Here is a 26,907-nt window from a genome sequence, read left to right as displayed (position 1 = left end):
CCAATCTTCCGACGGTCATAACTCTCTCATTTTAAATCATTTTTCACCCGTTCTTCGAATGGCATGGACATCCCGGATCCAATTTCATTTCTAAACAGATTTGACACAAATCAGAGATTCGTAGTCCAAGTTATGTCCCATCAAAGTATGCCCAAAAACCATGTTTTCATACAAAACCACAAAGTGCCATTTTCAAAACAAGCCACTTTCAACTCTTTTCAAAATCAATCAAAACATGCCAATTTCATCCCTTTTCTTGAAATCAATCAAAATGTACCAAAATCAATATCAAGCCATCCTCAACTCACACATTGACATTTTACCAAAATTCCCAAACCACATCCAACCATCTTAACCCTTCTCAATCAAATGGCTAAAGGACAAACACAATATCATGTCATACATCCTTCTCATCCCAATTTCTAACAATATCAATTTCCAATCAACCATCATTATACATAATCATCATACTCACCAACAATATGACACCACCCATCAATTCAACCTCAATCATTCATCAAGCATATATCACAACATGCATTTTCTCACATATCACACAATCAAGGCATCAATATTCATAATCACATATATGATCACATCATATATCTCAACCATTCCACAACATCATCAATTCAATGCCTATCTTAGGGCCTCTAGCCTAAGTATTTCCTACCACATTACATATTAGATACGGAAAACCGAAACCATACCTTAGCCGATTTCCCAAGCTCAACCGGAGCACTTCCAAACCACTTGTCCTCAAGCTCTCAAGGTCTCAACACCTCCAAGAACAGATTTTGTCACATAAAACCCTCTCCCAAGCTTTCCAAAATCACCAATCAAGCTCCAATATTCACATATACACAACCTAAGCCACAATCATCATATCCATACACAACATCTCAATACCCAAACATCATAGAACAACAATTTACACTAGGGTTGAGAATCTTACCACACCCAAGGTCCAAGGAGACAAGATTAACCTTCTCCTTCAAGAGAGTTGGGTCCTATAACATCAAAGAACCCAAAATCTCAACATTTTTGCTCATGAAACTCGAAATCAAGGGCTGGAATTTCGAACAGTAAAACGTGGCTTACCTCAAGATTAATTGTATGGGTTTTGTAGAGCTCTCCACGGTGAACGCGTGGCCGCAAACGGAGCGGCAATCGGAGCTCTAGATCAAAAGTTATGGTGGTTTGAAGATCAACCAAGGGAGAGAACTTGAGAGAGTGTTCTTCCCCCCTCCATATTAGTTTTCAGCGTGTTTGAGTGTGTTGTGAGGAGAGAGAGTGCTGAAAACTAAGGTTTTGGTTTAGTTATGTTGGGCCAAAGGCCCACTTTGGGTCCGGTTGGTCCGGTTTGGCCCGTTCGGTCCAATCTTGGTCCGATTTCTATAAAATTGGTACCGAAATTCTCGTCTTAATCTCCTCTATCACATTTAGCCATAAAAATAACATTTTTGGCTTTCTAGAATAAATTCTCATCTTATGGGTTAGTTAGCCGTTAATTGACCGGGTCTTACATTCCGCACACTTGCACCTTGAACCATTTTCTTTTCATCAACTGTCTCCTGGTGGACTTCGGCCACAATTTCATCAATCATATCACACCGAAAAAGAGAGTGGTCTTCCGATGGATGCTTCATAGCTTCATCAAGGTTGAAACTCACTGCTCTTCTATCAATCTCAAAGGAGTAGGTACCCGAGAAGGCATCCAATTTAAACCGAGAGGTTTTCAAGAACGGCCTTCCAAGCAAGATAGATGATGGTCTTCCTGAATCATTAGGGGACATCTCAAGAATGTAAAAATCAATAGGAAAAATCAACCCCTTAATGTTCACTAAGATGTCTTCCGCTATGCCAACCACTGAGATTATGCTTTTATCTACCAACACAAAACGGGCTGCCGACCTTCTCAATGGTGGAAGCTTCAAAGTATCATAAACAGATAATGGCATAATGCTAACACAGGCACCTAAGTCACACATGCAATCAACAAACTGTACACCACCTATAGTGCAAGTAACTATACAAGGACTGGGATCACCACATTTCTCCGGTATAGCACCCATCAGAGCAGAAATCGAGCTACCCAAAGGAATAGTTTCTAAATCATGGATCTTTTCCTTATTCATGCACAAATCCTTTAGAAACTTAGCATACTTAGGAACTTGGCGAATAGCATCAAAAAGGGGAATAGTTACCTCAACCTTTTTGAATATATCCACCATCTTGGGATCTAGCTCTAATTGCTTTTTAGTACTCCTAGCTAGGTGTGGAAAAGGAATGGGAATGGCCTCTTTCAAAACATTGTCTTCCTTAGATACTCCATCCTTCGGTTGGGCAACTTCTTCTTCAACCGCCTCTTGTACCTTATCCTCGTCTGCCACATCTTCTACCTCAACAACATCTTCATCCTGAGTGGCTTGTCTTGAGCTTGGCTCCTCGGGACTCCTCTCTTGTAATGTAGTGCCGGACCTCAAAGTGATGGCATTTATTCCACCCTTGGGATTGGGTAAAGGTTGAGAGGAAAGTGCACTAGAGCTTGAAGGTTGAGTATTGGAGGTAGAGGGTGGTTCCATAAGGGATATAAGAGCTTGGAGAGTGGAGGTAAGACTGGTGAGGCTAGAGGTAAGTGAAGTTTGAAGATCTTTTTGTCTTTGAAGAATAGAACGGAGTGTTTCATCTTGGTTGGAGGAAAAAGGATGGTAGGTAATTTGGGGACTTGTGGTTGCTTAAGTTGAGGTGTTTGAGCTTGCCTTTGGTGAGGTGGTTGGTATCTTTGGCCTTGGTTTTGTTGTTGGTACGGAGGGTTTTGTTGGTAGTTATTATTCCACCTTTGATTTCCACCATTGTCTCTGCCTCCTTGGTTGTAGTTGTCTCTCCATCCTTGGTTGGGATTGTCTTGCCAACATTGATTATAGTTACCACCTTGATTATAGTTACCGCCTTGTTGATAGTACCCTTGATTCGGACGGTTGTAATAAGCATTGGTAGTCGCCAAGGTGTTGTCCTCTTGGAGTTGTGGACATTCATCAGTATAGTGAGAATAGCAAGCGTGAATTCCACATACTCTCTGAGGGACTAACTATTGACATTGTTGTTGTGGAGGGGGTGGAGATTATTGTTGATTGAGTTGGAGTTGCTTGAGTATATTGGTCATCTCTCCCAAAGTCTTGGTGAGAGTGACGGTCTAGTTACTAGAAGAAACTTCCGCAATAGCATTGGGATGATTATTCCTTTGCCTTGCATGTTGGGTAGACTCGGCTAAATCGGTGATAAGTTGCCACGCTTCCGTCACCGTCTTGTACTTTGTCAAAGAGCCATTACTCACAGCATCTAAGAGGGTTTTATCTTGAGGTTTCATGCCTTGGCAGAAGTAACTAATTAACACCAACTAGTCAATCATGTGATGGGGGCACGAATCAAGGAGATTCCTAAAGCATTCACAATACTCATAGAGAGTCTCTGATTCACCTTGAATGACACAAGAAATTTCCTTCCTCCATCTATCTGTGACCTCCGGTGGAAAGAACTTGTCCAAGAATTCCCTTCTAAGCAAATCTCAACTAGTAACAACAGCTTCGGGTTGAGTGTAGAACCACTCCTTTGCCTTTTCCTCAAGAGAAAATGGGAAGGCATATAACCAAACGGCAACCTTATCCGCACCATGCTACCTAGTAGTTGAACAAGCTATTTGAAAGTCTCTAAGGTGCTTGATGGGCTCTTAAGCGGGTAAACCATGGAATTTAGGAAGTAGATTGATCAATACGGTCTTCAGTTCAAAATCGGCAGTCAAATTCGGATGACGTGCTTGAAATGGTTGAAGAGTAAAATTCGGAGCTCCCGCTTCCTTGAGAGTGATCCTTCTAGAAGCGGCCATAGTATCTGCACCTAAATCAATAGAAGAGATGTCAATGGAGGAGTTAGTTTCTTTCTCAAATGACATTTCAGAATCAACCTTGGGTAAGATTGGTGAATTGGGCAAAACCCCTCCACCACCCTCGGAGGCTAACCGACGCCAAGTTTGCCTAATAAGTGAAACGGTTCTTTCAATTTCAGGATCAAATGCGGCTAGGCTCGGATCCGATAATGAACGCGTCATTCAATAAAAGAAACATAGAGCTTAAGGCAACAAAATATACCAAGAAAAATAAATAATAAATACTACTAATAAACAAAAAGCACACATATAAAAGATGCAATTATGTGTATATATATATATATATATATATACAACTTTTCCGCAATAACTTAGCACACATATGCAACTTTTCCGCAACGGCGCCAAAAATTGATGGTCGGATAAATGCCGATTAAGAATTTCTGAAAAGTATTTTCTAAACAGCATTGCAAGTACAGCCTTAACCGATGAAATTTCCACTATCAATTTCAAATGTGTCACAATTAATAATAAATAACCGGGAGTATAATCCCGGTCGTTTCCCTAAGAGTTGACACAAGATGCAAATTATTGGTTAAGATTTTCCTGAATATTTTTTTTTAAATTGAGAACGGAAAAATAAATAGTTAGAAATTAAAACAATGGATAACTAGCAAGAGTTGATAATTAATCATAATAAAAGGCCTTAGTTAGGGGAGAGAATTGGAATTTGTATCCTTGTTGTCTTTTTCAAGTGTAATGATAAAGGTTCATTGCTCCCACTTAGTTATCCTCTAGGAATTGAAGGAAAGTCAAGTGGGCGTTACTAACTCTAGCTCACAAGTCCTAGTCACTTCATGGGGAAGGACTAGAGTTGGTGAGATTCGAGCTAGCCATCAATTTCTAATTACAGATTAATACATGGGTATAACAACTCAAGGGGTTCCAATTACTCAAGCCCCACCCAAGTTGGGAAATTTACTCCATTAACATGAATGCCATTTTCACAAACACATGGTAGGTGTAAATAAAAGACATGATAATTATGAGAAATTAATTAAATCAAAATTAGCACTAACAATAATTAACAATGATCAAACAAGCAATAAAATAAACATAAAAATAATTTAATGCATTAATAAAATTCAAGAGTAACAAGATCCAGACATGAATTCAATAACCAAATGGAAAAGAGTATTAAGGGAATTAAAGAAGAAACTAAAAATAAAATGATGAGGAATGAAGGTAGTAGCAGCTCTATCAAGATCCAATTTGAAAATCAAAATAAGAATGCCAAAATCCTAGAGAGAAGTAGTAGTTTCTCTCACTAGAATTTAAAACTAATCACAAACTAAAGTGAAAAGTGGAGTGTCTTCAGTTTTAGCTCCATCCCAGCCTCTAGTCTGCATTTTCGGGCTAGAAACTGGGTCCAAATCAGCCCAAAAATTACCCCCAGCGAGTTCTGTTAAGTGAATAACGTGACGCTCGTCACGCGTACGCGTCAGCCACGCGTACGCGTCGCTAAACCTTGCACCTGGCCACGCGTACGCGTCATTCATGCGTGTGCGTCCCTACTAGATTCTGAAATCCTTAATTCCTTGTGTTCCTTCCACTTTTTCATGCTTCTTTTCCATCCTCTAAGCCATTCCTGCCCTATAAAACCTGAAAACACTTAACACACATATCACGGCATCGAATGGTAATAAGAGAGGATTACACTTTGCAATTTTAAGGCCAAGGAAGCATGTTTTCAATTATAGTACAAAATTAGGAAGGAAACTTAAAAACATGCAATTTACATGAATACGTGTGAGAATATTTGACAAAACTCACTCAATTCAGTCCAAAATATATCATAAAATAGTAGTGTATCACGTAGCGGTGGCGGTGGATCTATACAAAGGAGGAGACGCAGCGACGGCGCTCGAATCTGGACAAAAGGGGAAATGCAACGGTGGCGGCTGATGAGTCCATATTTGCTAAGATATTTTGACTTGATTTGGATGGATTTCATCACATAAACCTACTTAAGCACCAAAATAGCATACTTTTGTGATTTCTCCCTAATTTGGACTTAAATGTGAAAACATGTGATTTTGTGCTTAATTTAGTGATTTAATTCCACTTTTATGCCATTCGATGCTGTGATATGTTTTGTGAGTGATTTCAGGTCTTTTAGGCAAGAATGGGTTGACGGAAATTGGAAGGAAGCATGTACAAGGGAGAACACTTGAAGAAAACAAAGGAGAAGCACTCACTGACGTGTGCGTGCGCACAACTACCTGTGCCTATGCACAGGAACCAAGTTCAGCAAAGTGTGCGTACGCACACATCTGTGTGTACACACAGGACCCTGCACATGGTTTCATTAAAGAAACACGTGATCCGTGATTTTGGGGGTCTTTGGCCCAATTTCGGAAGGCTTGAAGGCTGAATTGAAGTGCTATATGAAGGGGATATCAACACTTATGAAGGCATGATGACTTAGAACTTTATTTTTACATTTTTTCATATAGTAGGAGTAGGAGTAGTGTAGATTAGGGAGAGATCTCTTAGGGTTTTAATTAGGGTTCATTGTAGCATTTTATAGCAAGCTTTGATTTTGGATTTTCGCTCCTCATTTGTAAGTACTCTTAAATTTCCTCTTTAATTTCACTACTTTTGCCTTTATTTTCTTATGGTTCAAGTACTTTGTTAATATATGCAATTTTGAGTTCTTGAAGTTTTGATTGATGAATTTTATGTTTTATGCTTTATATATGCTTGATTGCTTATTTATAGTTGGTTTTGTGAATATTTTGGTTATAGCTTTTATTTGTCTTTGCAGTTTTCCATGTTTTACTTTTATGCCCACAAGGTATTTGGAAAAATGCCAATTATGAGCTTTGAGTAGATTTTCACACCTTGACTTGGGGTTTGAGTTCCTAGGATACTAAAGTCATAATGTCCGATATTTAGTGGTAATTTTTGGGTAGTTAGTTGACTCTTGTTTCCATTGACGCTAGCTTTTTATCAACTTGTTTGATAAGTTAGCTAGGACTTATGGATTAAGGTCAATTATGCTTGCTTGACTTACTCCTCGATGTTAAGGGTTGACGAAGAGAGATTGACTCATCATAGTTGCCATAGTTGTGGTTATGACGATGATAGGATTCCTTGGATCCTCATTCCCAAGTCAAGGCTCTTTTATGCATATCTTAGCATTTTCACTAGTTTTGATCTTGTTTTCCTTTTTTTGCATTAATCTCAATTTTGATCATTTCTTTGTTCTTTCATTTGTTAAGTTCTTTTAATCTTTCGTTCTTTGATTTCAAAACCTTTTTCTCCCCACAACCGAAAGTGTGACACTTCAATTGCATCCTAGGGAGAACGACGTGAGGTTGAACTACTCTCGATCTCGGTTATTTTAATTTGAAATTAAGCTTTGATTCAGAATTATTTGTTGGTCTAGGCTATACTTGCAACGAACCTATATTTTGTGAAATTCTAGATCGACAATAGTTCTCACATCAAGTTTATGGCGCCGTTGCCGGGGACGCAATTGGTGTTATATCTTAGGTTGTTGTAAATATGTTGATAGTGTAAATAGCTTACTTTTTGGTTATTTGGTTGATTTTGTTAATATTTAGGTGTTTGCTTTTCTTGTTTATTTATGTCTTCTGCTTTTCTCTGTGAGATATCACCCTTGTTGCTTGGAGCTTCGTTGTGAGTATTTTGTAGGGTATGATGAATTCAAGTTGGGATTGTATCAAGGAGCAGGAGAATCGATGGAGGGAGGAGCAATCTTCCCCATACTACAACGAGCCAAACCCTCCCCCAAACTCTCCCCTATGTGAATATCAACCCCAAGGATATGAAAGATACCTCATACACAACCCTCAACCACCAAACCTTCAAGCACCACACCATACACCTCCATGGAATCAAAATGTCTATACACCTTGTTACCAACCATATGAACCATCACCCCTTTATACACCACCTTAATATCCCCGCCCACATGACACACCTTCTAACTACACAACCTTTCTCCCAACCTTTGAACCTTCTCTTTCACCTAAATGTGAACTTTTCCAACCCTTGCCCCAAGAACAATAAGACCTTCAAGTATTCTTCCAAGAGCAAGAAGGATTCCGAAGGAATCAAGGGGAGTTCATGGCTACCATAGCCGAAGCGGTGAACCGCTTAGCCTCACTACGCTCAAGCAATCAAGACATTCTCTTTGAGGAACGTGGAGGAGCAACGAAGGAGTGTAGTAAGGAGGAGAACATGGAGCCTCAAAGGAAAGAAGAAGAACTAGGACAAGAATTGCAAAAAGATGAGGAAGGTAAAGTTAGTGAACCTCAAGAGGTGAATGGAGAATTGAGGGAGTTTGATCAAGAAGTGGATTCCATCATCAATGATTTTTTGTCCACCTTGGTCAACCCCCTCAATAATCTTGATGAAGCTTTCCCCCTTTGAGTTTGAGAAAGATGGGAAAGAGCTAGAAAAGAGTGGTGAGGAAGAGGTAGACCCCCAAGAAGAGAAAGCAATTGTGCAAGAGCTTAATAGGATAACTCCACCCCAAGGACAAATTGAGTAGGTAGCAATATCTTCAATGAGCTTCATAGGCCCATACCAATTTGATCTCTTGGAAACGGATTATCAACTTAGGGTGCTTCTTGAAGTGTGGGATGGCCAAGGACTGGATGTTGGTTGCCAAATAGATTCAAGGTATAAATCGTGCAAGGCTCAAGTAGGAGGATTCCAAGGTTTATTTGGGTACTTCAAAGGTGATTCAAGAGGTTGTTTAGCCAAGGACACAAGTGAAAATCAACAAGAGGATGATAAGGAAACCAAAGTGTGGGATCCGGGCATACATGTCTACAACCAACAATTTTGGCTCCCAATTGCTTGCTTAAGGATGTTTGAGAGCTTAATGTACTTCGTTTAGGATCCCGGAGGATTTTGGGAGAGCAAGCATGGTTAGCAACTCAAGGATGGATGGAAGCACAAGGCTCCTTGATGTGAGCTCCAACTAAATGTCCAACTTGAGGATTTTAAACCAAAGTGCTAGGTGGGAGACACCCCACCATGGTAATTGTAACACCCTCACTACCAGAATGTCACGCTTCCGGCTGCGCCACTCTGATAGCAAGAAGTATTACGACTACTTTATATACTTAATATTAAAATAGGAGCCTATGACCCGACACCGTATCGCTGATTTTTTGAAAACCGGAAATAAATATTTTACCTTAAAAAAATAAACAGGCATAGATTCATATACAATACTTCTTACATATTAGCTTATAATGTAATTTACATATAAAACATACAACTCCTATCCCTCTTATAAAATTGTAATAACAAAGACGAGGGAAGAAAAATTATCTAATTAATACAATATCATATAAACCAAAACGCAATATAACTCTTCATAATACTTCTTCATCCGGTTCCTGAAAAGGTAAAGCTGTAGGGGGGTGAGAACCTAACCACACGGTCTCACCACGGAGTTTCAGAATTGTCATAAGAAGATACTTAATAAGAAAACTATTTTCAAGCTCAGTGATTATCATTGCCTTATGAATCCCTTAAAAAACCAATAACTAATCGTTCAAAACCTTTTCAATGAAACAATGTTTAACCTTTCAGAAATCCAAAACCTTTCTTTTCTTATAAGAAAATCTCAATCAGAAACCAACCACGCGATCAATCAACACAATCATCAATTCAGCACCAAAGTTCATTATCAAATGTAGCACACCAGGACAAACACAGGCAAGACAGATAAGGAAAGCACAAGTTTAGGTAGCAGTTACAGCAAATAGTTCCGGTAGCAGTTAAGAAAAGTTTAACAATTAGTCAAACCAAAACAGAATTCAAACCCAAGCAAAGCATACAAATGTATATGATGCATGCCTGTCCTATGGCTAATGAGCTCATCTATCGGTTACCCAGCCAACCCGACAAGTCCGAAAACCTTAGACTGTCCCCCATCGCGCATCCCCATGAGTCTATGCATAGCTTTTTCTCATATTCAAATATCAATTGCTCAATGGGGGTACCATTCCTGGGAATTTATACGTGCCCGGTCATCCTCACGGCATAGGGTCAACAAAGTATCGAATCTCAACCTGGAGCAAGTGGTGGCAAGCCACTGCATCTACCCAGGGAAACTCGTGTCTCAGATAAATCAAATTCATAAGCCACATGAATAATTCAAAGATCATATCTCAACATTCTCAATCTATATCTCAATATTCTCAACATCATCATCATTCATCAATCCATATCTCGTTTCCAAATTCATTCAAAAACCATACTTCAAAGAAAACCTCATTATCTTTCTTTCCATTCCGTTCATTATAAATCAATCTCAAAACATATAATGTTTAAAAACAAATCTTTTTAAATAATTACTTCGAATGAAACTTCTATTTTTATAAAATTTCAGCAGTATTTCCTCTAAAACTCGAACTCTGCCACCCTTTTCGGGTCCCTTCCAAACATTTCTCAAACCCTTCTCAACCATTTTCAAGTCTCAATCATTTTCTAAATTTCAATTAGTTCCAATATCAAATTATTTTCAAATTGAACCAATTCCAATAATAAAACTCTTTTTAAAATTAAACCAGCTCAAATACTAAATCATTTGTAAAATCATACTAACTCAAAATCAAACCGCTTCCAGAATTAATTTATTTTCATATCTCAAATTATTTTCAAAATCGATTCATTTACATTACCAAATAAACTCCAAAACCAAGAAAATTCACTTTTCATAATAATCAAGTAAATAATATTTCAAACCGATTTCTTATCAACAACCATACACCACTCACGCAATCAAGCAACCAATAATTCAGTCTAACAAACAATCACATCCACAAGACAAATATAATCACAGAAGTATATCTTTTTGCATTAATATCTATTTATAACAACTCTGTAATATAAAATAGATTTTAAGAAAAACCCTACCTCAATTAGTCGAAACCCACAAAGCCAAAAGCGACTAAAAATCCTTTTCTCTTGGCCCAAATTCAATGACATCGAATCCAACCATTTTCCGTAGCAGTGACAGCCATAGAAGCACCGTACACAATAGTCAACCCTAAAACATTAACGTCGCAAAATCCTCAATAAATTATAACAAATCACTAACAGCGAGAGTTCTGAAACAAGAAAAACTCACCGAATTAAGAAGGAAACAAAGGTTGGAGCTGTTGCAAATCCAACGGCCATTACCGGCAAGAAGGAACCTGACAAAAATAATGGAAAGTGAAGGTGATGCAGAATAGCTATGATGGTTGATCCGATTAGCACCGAGAGCGGCGTCAGTAATCCCGACAACACTGACCATGGTTACAGTAAAATGGAGAATTCAAACCCAATGGAATTGAAAACATAATTGAATTCAATGGAACTAAAAACAGAGACCGCTTACGATAAAAGAACGAAGCAACAGCAATAGGAGAGGCTGCCCCCTTCTCTCCAGTCCGTGATTCCAGCGACCAGAGGCACGACGGTTGTTCCCCAGTGACAATCGATGGCGGCGGCTGAAGCTTCATCGACGGTGACTTGGCAGTGGCTTGAACGGCGACGGCGAGGCACGAATGGCAGCGACTGGGCAACACTGGCTCTGACGGCGCACGGGTCTCCTTCCTACTCCTCTCTTTAATCGCGTCACTCCCTCTTTCCACGGCAGTGGCACAGCAGTAGTGACGAGCTTCAGCGGCGGCGAATCACTGGCGACGGAGGTTTGGCAATGGTGAACGACTTCTCCTCCTCTGTGCGTGCTCTGCTCCTCCCTTCCACCAATCAGCGACGGCAACGCGGATAGGGTGCGGCGATGCAGATGGCAGCAGCTCCCTCCCTCCCTCCCTCTCTCTCTCTCTCTCTCTCTCTCTCTCTCTCTCTCTCTCTCTCAAATGCGTCGCTCTCTCTCCCCTTGGTTCTCTCCTGCGATGGTGGTGCGGCGCGATGGCAACAGAGCGGCGGTGCAGCAGTGATGACTGCACGCGGTCCCCTCCTTCTCGGTCTCCCTTTTACTCCCAGATCTCTTTCTCTCTGCCCTCACCATTTCTTTCTTTCTTCTTTTTTTTTCTTGCTTTCTACTGTTGCTGCCGTGTGTTTTATTAGAAAGGGGAAACAAGGGTGGCTAGGATTAGCTTAGAAGGAATTAGGGATTATTATTTCAATTAGTGTTTTATTTGGAAATTTAGAGTTAGGATAAAATTCATATGAGTAATATAACAATTTTATAAAATTAAGAGTAATAGGATAATTGAAAACCTGTTTTATCCTAACACTAGTATTTATTAAAAAAATACTATTTAATTTTCAACTCACAAATTATTTTCAAATAAATATTCTAATTTGATAATTAGAGATAATATAATTAATTTCCTTTATTCATTAAAATTAAAGTATTAAGGTTTCAAATCACAATTATTTAAATCAAACCATGTAAATTCTTATTATTCTACAATTCCTAAATTTTATAATTTAAATATGGAAATTATCCAATAATTATAAAATTAGATAAATTTTCTAATTTAATTATCAAAACTTGATTTAGTTAGCTTTAATAAAATAATTTCTAAAATTAAAATCTTTAATAAATAAATAAACTGAAATTGACTCATAACAAGATCTTTCAAAAATTTTGGGCTTACATCCTACGACCCACCTTATAAAAATTTTCGTCCTCAAAAATTAAAGTAATATACAAGATACTACATATTTTTAATGGTTTGCTTTTGAATATTTTAGAAAAGCAAAAAGTCTTGATATATATATAAATTTTCAAATACCGGTTAAGCCATAAGACTTATATATAAGAAAAGAGTGTGGTGTAAAGCAAAAATTACAAGATAGGCTCAAAACAAGGAGGTTACATGGTAACAACATTAAGGGCTTAACATAGGTCACCATCGCGACTCCCAACTGTACTTTATCACACAATTCATCTGAGAGTTCTCAACTTCAATTATTTCTCAAACCCACACTCGGTCACAAGCATAACATCGAAAAAACTCTTTCGCGTAGAACATAGTTCCATAACATTTTGTGGCATCTCACATTTACAAGTTTCACCGTTCGCATTCACTAACCGTGTCCTAAGAATTAACGTATTACTTGCCGTATCTAAGATCGCACATGACATTGAGACAAATTTCGAGTTTACTCATAAGGATACAAGACCTCAGAAAAGAAGGATAAATGACAATGACAGCATTCACAAGGATTTGAAAAACTGCTGAGATCACAAGTACACAAGGATATACAAGCAATAAAGAATGTTGGAACGAAAATCAAATCACAAGTTTAAGAAAGGATCTCAAATCAAAGAAACTCAATAGACACATTAAGAAGAAAATAGTGCAGCAGTTTGAAACAAAATTAAACCGAGTCAAAGAAGTATGAGATCGTAGGAGAAAAATAACTAAATCCAATGATAATGCTCACAAAATTTTAAAAGTATGATTAGAAACGTCTTCGAATACATTGTTCATAAAGAATGAAAAACTTAAGGAAAAATCATTTCATGTTCTGAAAGAGAAAATGAGTAATAAATATCCTTCAAAAGATTAATAAAAACGTAAATATGGCATTATTTCAATATAAATTCAAGTGAAAATAGATTACACAAAGTTTGTAAATGGAAGGATTAATTTGGCTAAAAGCAAAATTGTATTTTCTCTTCTTTTTCAAGCATGCATGAGAACTATGATCTTGTTGGAAGGAAACCTGAGATAAAGTTTTGCTTATAAGAGGAAAAGAAGATGCATTACAATGAAACAGATTTAAATCACATACAAAAATTTTCAAAGTAAGGGAGTGTAAACTAAGTTAAAAGCAATTTTATTAAAACTTCAAGAGATGGTTGTGTCACTCCAAAACAAATTCAAATTACAGCAAAGAGAGGCACTGCCCAAGTAAAGGAATGCAAAGTCAAGAACAACCTTGCATAAAAATAAATCAAACCTTGTTTAAAAAGGTTTAAAAAAAGTTTAAAACAATCCAAGAATATACTAGAAATCACACCTTATAAGGATATTCAATAATATTAAGATGCATTAAGTATGTTCAAAGAGATATAAATCGCAAGAAGAGAAGAATAAGCGACAAGGATAAGATTCATATGAATTCGGAAGGAGGTGTAGGATTACAACTAACCAACAATGTATAGACATAAGAAAACGTTCCAGAAAGAGTTATTTCGCATCTTAACAGGAAATATTGAATCTAGGAACTCCAAAGAAAACAAGAGAAGGGTAGTGGTAAATTAGATCAAAACAAACTGAAACCAAATTAGGGAAGCACAAAGTTCACATAAATATGAAGGAATGGTTCTAGTCACCAACAAACTAGAATGGTCAAAAGTCGTGAAGTATGTCAGAAGAAAGAATCGAAATGCACATAGAAAAGAATTTTGACTTCAAAGAACTTCAATAGAAATCCTAAAAGAGAACATGGCGATTATTTATAAAATTCAAGAGAATTAGTAAAAACATAAATATTGCGTCATATTAAAACAATTTCAAACCGAACTAGATTATGCAAGATTTGTGAAATAGAAATTAGCTAGGCTAAGGATAAAATATTTCCTCGAAAACCTTGAAAGACACTTTACATAATCAAATAAGAATTTGCATAAAAATAAATGCGAGGTTGGTAGGAAATCAAGTTGTAATCCTAAGACGAAATTTGAATCTAAAAACTTCGAAAGGAACAATCAAGAGGAAGAACGGTGCATTCATTTAAACCGGATTTGACCTGAGTTGTAAAATGAAATTTAATTGGGCTATGAATAAAAATATTCTCTCAAGAGTCTTGAAAAATACTTAGATGCAAAATCACATAAGAATACGTTTAAAAATTGTGATAAGGTTGAAAGTAAATCAAGTTGTAGTCAATGAAAGAAATCCAAAGTAGAAATTATTTTCACATGTCTATAGAAAAATAGGTGAAGTATTGCAGATAAATAGATTTAAACCATATAAAGAAATTCTTTAATCCATATAAGAAAGTATATGCTAAATTAAAAATGATCTTATCAAAAATTCGAAGGGTGGTTGTGAAACAAAATTTGGTAGGGAAAGAGTCAATTCAAAACTTTTTCAATTTAAAATAAAAACCCTAGAAATAGTCTGTAAGAGATGATGCATCTCACCAACAAAAGCTCAGTTTACGTCAAGGAGATACACAGATCACAAAGAAGTCAAGGTTAGAAACTATGATGTTGAAAATTTAAGAGATAATCAAGAATATGATCAAATCAAAGTATACATTAATAAGTATAATGCAAAAGAATCAAGTTACATAATTAGCTTAGTTCGAACCATAACTTTCAAGGTTCAAATCGCTCAAGACTTAAGAATCATACATCACACCAAAACAGGTTTAAGATCAAATTAATGAGAACAAGATTTCATGAAGAAGAACATAGTCAATAATAAAGATAGATATGTTTTAAAAGTCTCAGGTAGATCCTCAAGAATACAACTAAACAAGGTTATGGACGAATAATAAAATATGGTTAGAGAATGGTCAAATCATGGTTCAAAGAAGAAACCCGAGTCAAGGAACTTCCATGAGAATAGTAAAGAAGAAACAATATGCCAACCTAAGCAACATGAACAAGAATCATAAGTTGAAACCAAGCACGAAAAGTGAATTCTAGTAACCCCGAACCACGTGACTCGTATTACCTATTACTTATCAATTCCAATTCGCCTATAATTACCTATTAACTTTCCCGTTCACATAAATTATTAACATTAAGTTGGCCAGACTTAACATCAACAGATATGCAACGGTAAGCTAACAGTGTTAATTGATAGGCAATTATGTGCATAGAGCTCTAACTCTTGTTACTTGGATAAGACCTACAACATGACAGATACTCAGAGAATGCAGTGAAGCATAATCAGTCCATTCCCAAGGCTCTAATCAGGATGAACTGCTCTGATACCATAATGTAACACCCTCACTACCAGAATGTCACGCTTCCAGCTGCGCCACTCTGATAGCAAGAAGTATTACGACACACTTAATATTAAGATAGGAGCCAATGACCCGCACCGTATCGCTGATTTTTTGAAAACCAGAAATAAATATTTTACCTTAAAAAAAACAAACATGCATAGATTTATATACAAGACTTCTTACATATTAGCTTATAATGTAATTTACATATAAAACATACAACTCATATCCCTCTTATAAAATTGTAATAACAAAGACGAGGGAAGAAAAATTATCTTATTAATACAATATCATATAAACCAAAACGCAATATAACTCTTCATAATACTTCTTCATCCAGTTCCTGAAAAGCTAAAGCTGTAGGGGGTGAGAACCTAACCACACGGTCTCACCACGGAGATTCAAAATTTTCATAAGAAGATACTTAATAAGAAAACTATTTTCAAGCTCAGTGATTATCATTGGCTTATGAATCCCTTTAAAAACTAATAACTAATCGTTCAAAACATTTTCAATGAAACAATGTTTAACCTTTCAGAAATCCAAAACCTTTCTTTTCTTATAAGAAAATCACAATCAGAAACCAACCACGCGATCAACTAACACAGTCATCAATTCAGCACCAAAGTTCATTCTCAAATGTAGCACACAGAACAAACACAGGCAAGACAGACAAGAAAAGCACAAGTTTAGGTAGCAGTTACAGCAAATAGTTTAGGTAGCAGTTAAGAATAGTTTAACAATTAGGCAAACCAAAACAGAATTCAAACCCAAGCAAAGCATACAAATGTATATGATGCATGCCTGTCCTATGGCTAATGAGCTCATCTGTCGGTTATCCAGCCAACCCGCAAGTCCGAAAAGCTTAGACTGTCCCCGTCGCGCATCGCCAAGATTCTATGCATAGCTTTTCCTCATATTCAAATATCAATTGCTCAATGGGGGTACCATTCCCAGGAATTTATACATGCCCTGTCACCCTTACGACGTAGGGTCAACAGAGTATCGAATCTCAACCTGGAGAAAGTGGTGGCAAGCCACTGCATCTACCCCGGGAAAATCGTGTCTCAGATAAATCAAATTCATAAGCCACATGGATAATTCAAAGATCATATCTCAACATTCTCAATCCATATCTCAATATTCTCAACATTCTCAACATCATCATTATTCATCAGTCCATATCTCATTTCCAAATTCATTCAAAAACCATATTTCAAAGAAAAACCTCATTATCCTTCTTTCCATTCCGTTCATTATAAATCAATCTTAAAACATATAATGTTTAAAAACAAATATTTTTAAATAATTACTTCAAATGAAACTTCTATTTTTATAAAATTTCGGCAGCATTTCCTCTAAAACTCGAACTCTACCATCCTTTTCGAGTCCCATCCAAACATTTCTCAAACCCTTCTCAACCATTTCCAAGTCTCAATCATTTCCAAATTTCAACTAGTTCCAATATCAAATTATTTTCAAATCGAACCAATTCCAATAATTAAACACTTTTTAAAATTAAACCAGCTCAAATACTAAATCATTTGTAAAATCAGACTAACTCAAAATCGAACCGCTTCCAGAATCAATTTATTTTCATATCTCAAATTATTTTCAAAATCGATTCATTTATATTACCAAATAAACTCCAAAACCAAGAAAATTCACTTTTCATAATAATCAAGTAAATAACATTTCAAACCGATTTCTTATCAACAACCATACACCACTCACGCAATCAAGCAACCAATAATTCAGTCTAACAAACCATCACATTCATAAGACAAATATAATCACAGAACTATATCTTTTTGCATCAATATCTATTTATAACAACTCTGTAATATAAAATAGATTTTAAGAAAAACCCTACCTCAATTAGTCGAAACCCACAAAGCCAAAAGCAACTAAAAATCCTTTTCTCTTGGCCCAAATTCAACGACATCGAATCCGACCATTTTCTGTAGCAGTGACAGCCATAGAAGCGCTGTACACAATAGTAACTCAACCCTAAAACATTAACGTCACAAAATCCTCAATAAATTATAACAAATCGCTAACAGCGAGAGTTCTGAAACAAGAAAAACTCACCAAATTAAGAGGGAAACAAAAGTTGGAGCTGTTGCAAATCCAACGGCCATTACCGGCAAGAAGGAACCTGACAGAAATGATGGAAAGTGAAGGTGATTCAGAATAGCTATGGTGGTTAATCCTATCAGTACCGAGAGCGGCGTCAGTAATCCCGACAACAGTGACCATGGTTACAGTAAAATGGAGAATTCAAACTCAATGAAATCAAAAATAGAATTGAATTCAATAGAACTGAAAACAGAGACCGTTTACGATAAAAGAACGAAGCAGCAGCAATAGGAGAGGCAGCCCCCTTCTCTCCAGTCCGTGATTCCGACAACCAGAGGCACGACGGTTGTTCCCCAGTGAAAATCGATGGCGGCGGCTGAAGCTTCATCGACGGTGACTCGGCAGTGGCTTGAATGGCGACGGCGAGGCACGAACGGTGGCGACTGGGCGACACTGGCTCCGACGGCGCACGGGTCTCCTTCCTCCTCCTCTCTTTAATCGCGTCACTCCCTCTCTCCGCGGTGGTGGCACAGCAGCAGTGACGAGCTTTAGTGGCAGCGAGTTGCTGCGATGGAGGTTTGGCAGTGGTGAACGACTTCTCCTCCTCTGTGCGCACTCTGCTCCTCCCTTCCACCAATCGGCGACAGCAACGCGAATAGGGTCCGGCGGTGCAGACGGCAGTAGCTCCCTCTCTAGAAATGCGTCGCTCTCTCTCCCCTCGGTTCTCTCCTGCGATGGTGGTGCGGCGCGAAGGCAACGGAGCGGCGGCGCGGCAGTGACGACTGCTCCCAGTCCCCTCCTTCCCGGTCTCCCGTCCCTCCTCCCCCCAGATCTCTTCCTCTCTGGCCTCACCATTTCTTTCTTTCTTCTTTTTCTTTCTTGCTTTCTATTGTTGCTGCCGTATGTTTTATTAGAAAGGGGAAACAAGGGCAGCTAGGATTAGCTTAGAAGGAATTAGGGATTATTGTTTCAATTAGGGTTTTATTTGGAAATTTAGAGTTAAGGTAAAATTCATATGAGTAATATAACAATTTTATAAAATTAAGAGTAATAGAATAATTGAAAACCTATTTTAACCCAACACTAGTATTTATTAAAAAAATACTATTTAATTTTCAACTTACAAATTATTTTCAAATAAATATTCTAATTCGATAATTAGAGATAATATAATTAATTTTCTTTATTCATAAAAATTAAAGTATTAAGTTTTCAAATCACAATTATTTAAATCAAACCATGTAAATTCTTATTATTCTACAATTCCTAAATTTTATAATTTAAATATGGAAATTATCCAATAATTATAAAATTAGATAAAATTTCTAATTTAATTATCAAAACTTGATTTAGTTAGCTTTAATAAAATAATTTCTAAAATTAAAATCTTTAATAAATAAATAAACTGAAGTTGACTCATAACAAGATCTTTCAAAAGTTTTGGGTCTTACAGTAATATCCTTCTAACTTTCTCTCTTTTAGTTTTTATCCATTGAATAATTGGTTATTTTGCTTGGTTGGTTAGTTTCATTTTGATGTTTGTTAGGTAATTTTTGTGGAATAATATGTTTTTGAAGTTTTTTAATGTTTTGGGACTTGAAAACTTGTTTTGGATGTCATCATTGGTGCCTTAGAGGCATAATTTTTGTTGCAGGAACAGAGTCCTGTGCGTACGCACAGCATCGTGCGTGCGCACACGCCCCTTATTTTTTGTTCCTTATGCGTACGCAGAGCCTTGTGCGTATGCACACCCCCTTAACATCCACTATGTCCACAGCACTCGCACGGCTTGTGCGTGTGTACACCACCCTCTTTTCTCCCTGTGCATCCGCACATCATGCATACGTACGCACATTTCACCCTATTCTTCTTTTAAAAAAAAAAGTAAAGTCCCTGTGCGTGTGTACAGCCTCGTGCGCACGCACCTCATTTAGCAACACTTCTGTTCATGGCGCCCGCACAACTTGTGTGTGGGAACAATCTCTCTTTTCCCTTCTGTGCACACGCACACTTTTCTGTGCGCACGCACAGGTCCTACTACTCATTCTGTTCGCAGCGCCCGCACGCGACTGTGCGCGCTCATACCTCGTCCTTTTTCCCTTGTGTGCGTCGGCACATAGCCTTGTGGCACTTTTTGAATGATAATTCGAAAAAGAGACCCCTCTCGCGCTTCACTTTCTTCCAAACCCTTTCTTCTTCCTCTTCTCTGCAGCAACACCACCACTCAACCCAAACCACCACTACAGCCACCACCTGCGTCCGACCGCCACGCCACCACCGGCGACCACCGTCGCGCCCTCTCTCTATCTCCCTTCTTCTCTTTTTTCTCCATTTTCCCATCTCCTTCCCCTCTGTACGCGACAGCAACCCCAGTCTCCGCACCAGCCGGCCCTAATCTGCGTTCTTCAGCGCCGGCGAGCAACCACCCGCAGCGGCAGATTTCTGTGTCGCTGCGACTCCGCCTCGCTCCTCTTCCTTCCTCCTCCCTTCTTCTACATCGCAGGTTCCATTCCCTTCCCCCCTACATGTCCTGCTTCTTTCTTTTCTTTATTTTCACTGCTTTTAAATTCTGTTTTAATGATTAGGAGGCCCTAGGTTAGATGATTTCTATGTTTTGGATTGAACATTGTTGTTGGCTGATTGTTTTAAATTTTTTCTGGGTTGCTTCAAGCTTGAAAATGAACTGTGAATGCTGCCTGAAATTCCTGCACACAACCTGCATGATTTATTGCCTGAATGAGTGTTTTTTATTTGATTCCCTTGTCTGATCAACATAGGCTTTGAATTTTGTTTACATTTGGCATTTTAATTCATACTTGTACAATTTTCGGTAATTTTGGATGATGGATAAGATGAATTTTGATTATGCATTTCATGCTATTTTTTCTTGAACACCAAACTGAACTTGAAATTGCAGCTGTGATCATTTTGTTTGGTGCATTATAAGTGCATATCATGTTGTGTTAGTGGATTGACTGAACATCCTATTCATGTGATTTTGAACATAAATGATCACATATATAGCCAATTGTTCCTTTGGAGTTTTTGAGCAATTCAAATTGAACTTTTTCAACTTATTGCTTTGTGAACAAGTGCTGTATGTGTTTGATTATTTTCCACTTTTAACATGAATAAGTGAGCTTATCATTGACAGGTTGATTATTCTCTTGGTGCTGAATTTTGATTGAATCTTACACTGTAAATGCACAATTAGGCAATAATCAATCTCTCTTGATTCAATTCACTTGCATTGATTATACCTAAGTTGTTTTTGCTTTGATTTTCAATTATTCCTTTATATGTTACTTAGGTTGCTTGATGTGGAAAACTTCATTTCTTTTTGAGCATTTAACTATTTCTGATTATGTTTTCCTCAATTAAGTGTCTACTTATCTTATTGGCTCTAATTTGAATTGTTTGATTATACCCTCTTTGTTTTGTGATTTTTATATGTTTCTCCTAAGTTGTATTCTGTTTTTGTCTTTTGCAGGATGCGTCGCAAGGGTAAGGAGAAAGCCAACCCCTTGGCTCCTTTCCCTGCACGTCCGAGCACTCAGCCGGATACTTTCATCAATGAAACGGCCCAAGAACAATACAGAAAATTAGAAAAGAAAGCCTTCCACTATGAAAGGAAGCTCAATGTACCGAATAAATATGCGGAACTCATTCATAACCGACTTGATTTCTACTAGTGGAAGTTCGTAGAATTTGACCCGGTGGAAATTAATGAACACCAGGTCAAAGAATTCTATGGAAATCTGCTGAAGAGGGAGGCCACCACTGTTTTTCTGAGAGGTGTCACCCTAGACACCTCTGATCATGCTTTAGAGGCCCTCTTACAGATTCTGCATATTTCTTTGGCCAATGATGCTTACCCTAAAATAGTGATGGACTTGACATCGGGCAAGCTTTTATTGGACGTGGTTCTGAAGAAGATTGGCCTACCTGAGGCCCGCTGGGAATACAACAGAGGAGAGAACGCAATCCTGCAAAGCATAGCGTGCTCTGACTTACATCCTGAGGCAAGGATCTGGCAGTAGATCATTGTCGATTACATCCTACCGAGCATGCATGCCACTCATATTCGCGTCCATGTGGCCGTTCTTCTTTGGGCTATTCTGGAGGGGAAGAGGATTTCTGTTCTTCCCCTTATCAGAGATTCGATGTGGAAGATGACCCAGATGCAGAAGTATAACATTCCCTTCCCTTCGATGATCAGCAGATTGGCTACTTTATCTGGGATGGAGAGACGCCCGATAGACCGGACGTCTGTCTTCCTGAGCAACCAGCCATACCTGCCATACGGGGAGTATGATGGACCGCCACCACAGAAGAAGAGGAAGACCACTGAGCCACCATCATCAGCAGAGTCTTCAGCACCTCCTGCACCTTCCGAACCCACACCCCTACTTCAGACACCTTATGAGCTGGGTCGGGAGATTCTTCAGGCCATCCACCGCTTCGAGCGCCGCAACGCTCGCCGCTTTCAGTGGATTGTGGCAAAGTTTGAGGGTAGAGACCCTGGGCTACCTCCTCCGGATACACCAGAGCCCGAGCCTGAGACTGAGCCTGCAGCTGCGAAGCCGGCAGTCGAGCCAGCAGCTGAAGCTGGCCAGGCAGTTGAGCCCACTGAGCAGAGAGCCGAGGATAGGGCTGAGGAGGCAATAATTCAGAGAGTTGAGGAGCCGATAGCTGGAGTTGAGCCGATAGTAGAGGTAGCAGCAGAGCCAACTAACCATGCCGCTCAGGAGCTGGCAGCTGAGACCACCACAGAGCCGACCCGTGCTATCATTGTTTATCAGCGTCATCAGCACCTACCACCATCAGCTGGTGGAGATTCTCTGAGTTAACCACCCCCGGTCCAATTTTTTGGCACGGAGGACCATGCATCATTTAAGTGTGGGGGAGGATCTACGATTTTTTGGGTGTAAATATTCTCTCCTCAACACTTGTTATTTAGTTTATTTTGAATTTTATTATGCTTTTGGTGAATATTTCTGGTACTTTGACTTATGCACTACATTTTAGTACTTTTTGTATATATATTAGTCGTTTCTAGTTATCTTTAGTATTGCACTTCTATTTTGGTATATATAGAGATATTGCACTCTATTTTGTTTGGTATATAGTATAGATATTGGTTGCGATTGGATGATGTATGTGAATAGCATATGCTTAGTTCATTTTGATCCTAATTGTTCATGTTAATTTTTTTGTTGTTGAAAATTAGGAGAAGAACTAGGAAATGTTGAAAAAAATTTGCATCCATCACAACATGCATACATATAGGAAATAATTTTGGTGAAAAACAATAAAGATTTTTCCAAGAACTTTTGTTATAGGGCATTCTATTGAATTGATTTGGAAAATTGTTTTTTAAACCTGCTTGAATGATTTTTTTTATGGAAGATAGAAAAGGAAAGAACAAATACCTTGTGAGCTTTGAGCTATATTGAGTGGTTACACATTTTAACCACTAAATTTGTTCATTGTGTGTTATACCTCTTCTATGATTGTGATCTTGGTTTTGCTTGATTCTTTATTTCCAATAATTGATGTTTTAAATGCATTAAGCATGATTGATGCCATCTTTGATAAAAGCTTACTTTACCCATATGGCCTACCCTTTTACATTTACCATTGTTAACCCCTTTGAGCTTTATTTACCCCATTGTTCTTGATATTAGCACATTACAACCTTAAGCAGAAAATCATGATTTACCTTGATTTGTATCCTTGATTAGCTTAGGTTAAGAAGTGTGTTATATTTAAGTGTGGAAAAATTTTGGAAAACATTGGTAGTGAATGAAAATGTTTAATTAGGGTGCTTCCTTGAAAATTTTGAAAAATGGGAACACTCATGTATGAACTATATAACCATATGCATTTACTTTTACTTTCAAAAAAAAAATCATCAACAAAGGGGACAAAAGTTGCCCCAAAAAAAAAAGAGAATGAATAAGGAATGCATATGTGGTGTGAATGAAAAAGCATACATAAGTGTTTGTGGAAAAGTATGATGGAAGGTTAGGATTGCATATTTTTGTTATTGGATTGATAAAGGTTGAGTTGGATACTTAAACTAATCAAGGATTCAAATCAATTTAGTCCACTTAGCCATATCTATCTTACCTTAGCCCTAACCTCATTACAACTCATGATAATTGCATTCGGGCATTACTTGTTTGTTAATTGTTAGATGAAGAGCGAAACCTTAAGAGCATGATTAGGAGGAGACTTGAGTGATTAAACCCTTAGACACCGAGTGATTAGAGTATATACACACCTAGTGAGGGTTCAATTACTCAACTCTATGTTCCCATCTCTTTTGTCATGAATTCTTGCAAGTTGCTTCATTTTGATGAGTTGAATCAATTCTCTAGATTTTGGTTGCATTGGATTATTTCTTTGCTTAGCCCTATTGGTCTATACTCTTGCTTGGGAATATAATTGTTTGTTTTCACCAATTTCATAGGAAACTATAGTATAGATAAGTATAGATAGTATATATTATACTTGCATGCATATAGATAGTTGCATTTAATAAGTTGATTACCCCTTTTTATCATTCTCCTTGTTAGTTTAGCATGAGGACATGCTATTGTTTAAGTGTGGGGGAATTGATGAGTCCATATTTGCTGAGATATTTTGACTTGATTTGGATGGATTTCATCACATAAACCTACACTTAAGCACCAAAATAGCATACTTTTGTGATTTCTCCCTAATTTGGACTTAAATGTGAAAACATGTGATTTTGTGCTTAAATTAGTGATTTAATTCCACTTTTATGTCATTCGATGCCGTGATATGTTTTGTGAGTGATTTCAGGTCTTTTAGGCAAGAATGGGTTGATGGAAAGTGGAAGGAAGCATGTACAAGAGAGAACACTTGAAGAAAACAAAGGAGAAGCACTCACTGACGTGTGCGTGCGCACAACTACCTGTGCCTACGCACAGGAACCAAATTCAGCAGAGTGTGCGTACGCACAGGACCCTGCACATGGTTTCATTAATGAAACACGTGATCCGCGATTTTGGGGGCCTTTGGCCCAATTTCGGAAGGCTTGAAGGCTGAATTGAAGTGCTATATGAAGGGGATATCAACACTTATGAAGACATGAGGACTTAGAACTTTATTTTTACATTTTTTCATATAGTAGGAGTAGGAGTAGTGTAGATTAGGGAGAGCTCTCTTAGGTTTTTAATTAGGGTTTATTGTAGCATTTTATAGCAAGCTTTGATTCTGGATTTTTGCTCCTCATTTGTAAGTACTCTTAAATTTCCTCTTTAATTTCACTACTTTTGCCTTTATTTTCTTATGGTTCAAGTACTTTGTTAATATATGCATTTTTGAGTTCTTGAAATTTTGATTGATGAATTTCATGTTTTATGCTTTATATATGCTTGATTGCTTGTTTATAGTTGGTTTTGTGAATATTTTGGTTATAGCTTTTATTTGTCTTTGCAATTTTTCATGTTTTACTTTTATGCTCATAAGGTGTAACAGCTCAGACCACCTGCTAGCACGATATTGTCCGCTTTGGTATACAAGGCATCACGGTTTTGCCTTTGACGATAAGGATGATAGCCGAAGCCCCCACACTCACTCGTCAAAACGCGTCATGCAAGGGAGAGGTATTCACACCCTTATAAGGCATGCTTCGTTCCCCTCCCCAACCGATGTGGGACCTTACAATCCACCCCCCTAAGGGAGTCCAGCGCCCTCGTTAGCACATCGATCCGGGCTCCAGCTCTGATACCATTTATAACAGCCCAGACCACCCGCTAGTACGATATTGTCCGCTTTGGCACACAAGGCCTCACAGTTTTGCCTTTGACGATAGGGATGATAGCTGAAACCCCCCACACTCACTTGTCAAAATGCGTCAAGCTAGGGAGAGGTATCCACACCCTTATAAGGCATGCTTCGTTCCCCTCCCCAACCGATGTGGGACCTTACAATCGGTTTTGCCTTTGACGATAGGGATGATAGCCGAAATCCCCCACACTCACTCGTCAAAACGCGTCATACTAGGGAGAGGTATCTACACCCTTATAAGGCATGTTTCGTTCTCCTCCCCAACCAATGTGGGACCTTACACAAGGTGTTTGGGAAAATGCCAATTATGAGTTTTGAGTAGATTTTTCACACCTTGGCTTGGGGTTTGAGTTCCTAGGATACTAGAGTCATAATGTCCGACATTTAGTGGTAATTCTTGGGTAGTTAGTTGACTCTTGTTTTCATTAACGCTAGCTTTTTATCAACTTGTTTGATAAATTAGCTAGGACTTATGGATTAAGATCAATTATGCTTGCTTGACTTACTCCTCGATGTTAGGGGTTGACGAAGTGAGATTGACTCATCATAGTTGCCATAGTTGTGGTTATAAAGATGATAGGATTCCTTAGATCCTCATTCCCAAGTCAAGGCTCTTTTATGCATATCTTAGCATTTTCACTAGTTTTGATCTTGTTTCCCTTTTTTCTTGCATTAATCTCAATTTTGATCATTTCTTTGTTCTTTCATTTGTTAAGTTCTTTTAATCTTTCGTTCTTTGATTTCAAAACCCCTTTTTTCCCACAACCGAAAGTGTGACACTTCAATTGCATCCTAGGGAGAACGACCCGAGGTTGAAATACTCTCGATCTCAGTTATTTTAATTTGAAATTAAGCTTTGATTGAGAATTGTTTGTTGCTCTAGGCTATACTTGCAACGAACCTATATTTTGTGAAATTCTAGATCGACAATAGTTCTCACATCAGCGGTGCGCGGATCTGGACGAGGAGGAAATGCAGCGGCAGCGGATTTGGACAAGAAGATGTAGCTGGCAGCGAATCTGGACGACGAGATGCGGCAGAAGGAGGGAGGAGGGAGGAAGGAGAATGGTCAATCATCAGTGGGTAGAAAAGGAGAGGGAGAGAAAATGAATTAGAGTTAAGGATAAATATGTTATTTTTCA

The 26,907-nt window shown here is 38.1% G+C and overlaps 1 protein-coding gene across 1 annotated transcript; it reads left to right on the top strand.

Annotated features, from left to right (window-relative positions):
- Nucleotides 1–20,068: 20,068 nt before the first annotated feature.
- On the top strand, nucleotides 20,069–25,257 carry LOC107637973 (uncharacterized). The gene is made up of 2 exons (XM_016341187.3): nucleotides 20,069–20,447; nucleotides 21,435–25,257. Exon 2 carries the CDS (start codon nucleotides 22,012–22,014, stop codon nucleotides 22,792–22,794), a length of 783 nt encoding a protein of 260 aa, XP_016196673.1. The 5' UTR covers nucleotides 20,069–20,447; nucleotides 21,435–22,011; the 3' UTR covers nucleotides 22,795–25,257.
- Nucleotides 25,258–26,907: the final 1,650 nt, after the last annotated feature.

The sequence above is a fragment of the Arachis ipaensis genome, chromosome B4, assembly GCF_059453495.1.
Source record: "Arachis ipaensis isolate K30076 ecotype BB chromosome B4, ASM5945349v1, whole genome shotgun sequence".
NCBI lineage: Eukaryota > Viridiplantae > Streptophyta > Magnoliopsida > Fabales > Fabaceae > Arachis > Arachis ipaensis.
This window is presented reverse-complemented; position numbering and strand designations above follow the sequence as displayed.

Coding starts and splice junctions, on each gene's coding strand:
- LOC107637973 (XM_016341187.3), top strand. CDS start 22,012: ATGCATGCCACTCATATTCGCGTCCATGTGGCCGTTCTTCTTTGGGCT.